General features: G+C 19.2%; 1 protein-coding gene across 1 annotated transcript; it reads right to left on the bottom strand.

Annotated features, from left to right (window-relative positions):
- Positions 1-2,048: 2,048 nt before the first annotated feature.
- On the bottom strand, positions 2,049-3,189 carry PGO_003845 (variable surface protein; the record flags this gene model as incomplete). The annotated part of the gene is made up of 3 exons (XM_028691376.1): positions 2,049-2,204; positions 2,373-2,948; positions 3,154-3,189. 3 exons carry the CDS (start codon positions 3,187-3,189, stop codon positions 2,049-2,051), a joined length of 768 nt encoding a protein of 255 aa, XP_028547177.1.
- Positions 3,190-3,222: the final 33 nt, after the last annotated feature.

Genomic DNA, 3,222 nt, shown 5'->3' with positions numbered 1-3,222 from the left:
TATTGTTATAAGAAATATTATATTTTATTTATATGCGCTCATCGTTTTATTAAATATTAACATAAGCATTAGAATGAACAATTGTAAATAAAGGGTAAATGTATTATTGCACAAATTAATTTTATAATAATTATTATTTTCATATAAGAGGTTATAGCTTGATTTACATATTACATTATAGCATACATCCAATAAATTTATAATACAAAATATAATAGTATGAAACAATTATACTTGAATATTCAGTTCAGAAAAACATATCAGAAAATATTCAGAATATTTATCTAAAATATTATTTTCTGTTCAATTGTCCAAAAGGATTATTTTTTTCTAAAGAAAGTTTTAATGAATATACAATGAATTTTAGGATAAATATAATAAAAATAATAAAAAAATATGCAGAAAATTATTGTGCTATATATATTAGTAAATTATAAAATATATTGTAAAAGATTAAATTTATTAATTCGATATAAATATAATTTTATAAAAATAATTGTTTAATATATCGAATTAACAAAATTATATTCATAATAATGATTAAGTAGTTCATATATTTAATAAAATGTATTAATAATTATATGAATTCCTTTTGTAAAACAAGAATAAAAAATATTACATTTTTTATGTAACATTAATGTATGCATATTGTAATTCAGAAGACGGCAAAAAAATATATGATAATTTCCAACAGCTATTATAATAGCATTAATAAAGTAATAAAAAAAAATGTGCTCTAGCCCTTCTAATTTGAAAAAATTACAAGCATTATCCTCGAATTAGAATTATTACCAATGTATATATTTTTTGTACATGTAAATGCGAATCATGTAAATAAATATTATAGAATTATAACATAATGTTTTACACTTAATAAAAGAAAATATTGTTTAAAAGTTACTAAGAAAATTATAATAAAACAATTGTCTATTAGATACTCTAATATATTTTTACTCGTATATAGAGATAGTATATTTGTTTCAATAGCATTTCCATTTTCTATTGTATTATAATAGTATGATTTATATATTATATAGAATATAAATGATATTTATAATTTAAATATATTAATAATATTCAAATTTTTTATTAAAATATTTTTAAATGTATTTCTTTTTTCATTGTCCCTTCATGATCATTTTATTTAATTTACTGTATGAGACGTGCTCCGTAAAAGAGATCAAAAAAGGTGGAAACTAATATAAAATGCAAATAAAATTTATACTCCATAATTCTAATATATCAAAAAAAATATAAACAATTTTCTAAAAAAAATACTTTATATAATTTCTTAATATATATAATAAATATATTGAATCATAGTATAATAACTAGATATATATATATATAATAAAAAGATTTATGATTACGAGAAATAATGAGTGAAAATAACTTAATTTGCCAAATTAAGGAATATACTATATACTGAAAACTAATGTGGAATATATTATATTACCCAAATTATTATGATTATTGATGAATATAAAATATCAAATATATAATAACAATAATATATTAACATTTTAAAAAGCATGTTTTTATTAATAAAATTTTATTAATATATACATGATAAAAACATATCTACATGTTAATGTACAGCATAATAAACTAATTATTAGGTGTAAGCATTAGCACAAAACTTAACAAAATTTACCATAGTTATGACAAATAAAATCTTCTTTGTTAGATAAAATATAAATAATATATAATCGTACGAACAATAATAATTTTAATAAAAATTCATTTTGTATATATATTTAAACATAGAGAAAAAATCATTTTATTTGGTTAATTTGCCCTAAAAGTTTATGTATAATTTACTTTAATAAAATGAGTATTCACATATATTATTCGAAATAAACGTAATTAATTTTGTATATTTTTTAGAATAATTATTTTGTTTTGTTATTCATCTTATATACACTTTCATATATATATTTAATGCTGAAACCTGTTTTTCACAACTGAAATAAACTTATTTTTCCACACATTTAACTATTGATTATTTAATCTAACATTGTCCTCGAATTATATATATAATTATAAAATTAGTCACAATTATATAATACATTAAACATCATATCACTTGAAATATTTTGGGATATTTCACGCTGATTCATGATATTCCATTGGCCATCTACATTATTCAACTTGTTTCTTATCCTTTTTAATTGACGCACCATATATGAACCATATGGAGAAATCTGAATAAATATAAGTAAAAAATTATTAATTATAAATATGATTTTTTTATGATAAAATTTTCATTGTTGTACTGTTTAGAAAAGTTAATTCGTAGAGTGCTTATATATATTAGTAAAGTTATAGTGAACCTTAAAAAAAATAAAGGATAAAAGAAATGTTAATATTACCACAAAAAGTGTAATTATAATTGTAAATTTAATATTAATTTGGTAAGGGTACGTTATTTTTGTTTCATCTACTTGAATTTTCTTAAATCCATTATATTTATTCACGATATCACTTATTTTTTCACAAAATTCCTCGTCTTTATTACTTTCGCAATTCAATTTTATGATATCAAGACTTTTATGTTTATTATAAGTATTTGTGATTACTTCTAAAACACTCTTGTTTATATTTTCGTTATACGCATCACAATTAATGGTGATATCTATTCCAAGTGATTTGCTCAATAAATCATAAAATTTCTTTATATCATCACTATATTGCTTATCAAAGATATGATTGTATATCCAATAATAAAAAAAAAAGCAAGCGGACTCTTTCAAATATTGAGTAAATAATGGCGAATTCATGTGATTTACATATGATAGAGCTGTGTCGCATTTTTTACCAAGGAAATTATAATATTTAAATATAGCATTACTTGTATGAGCCTCTGTACATTGTACAAATGGTTCATTATGGCCACTATACTTTTTCATTATTTCTTCACATTTAGGAAATGATCCTACAAATTCGTACTAAAAATAATTATAAAATAATGATATATCATAAAATTACTTCCATTGAAAAATGTTTTCAATATATATAGAAATCTAAATATACAATTAGTATAATGTTGAGATTTATATTTTAATAATTCAAATATACATCCATATTCTCTATTCCAAAATATATTATATTCTTTAGTGCATGGAATATAAAGATAATGATGAATATTTATACGTCTGTATAAATTTTAGTAGAAATGTTACATAGCATGAATAACTATAGAATTTTATTTTATTAAATTAT

This window comes from Plasmodium gonderi, assembly GCF_002157705.1.
Source record: "Plasmodium gonderi DNA, contig: Pgo-contig_572, whole genome shotgun sequence".
NCBI lineage: Eukaryota > Apicomplexa > Aconoidasida > Haemosporida > Plasmodiidae > Plasmodium > Plasmodium gonderi.
This window is presented reverse-complemented; position numbering and strand designations above follow the sequence as displayed.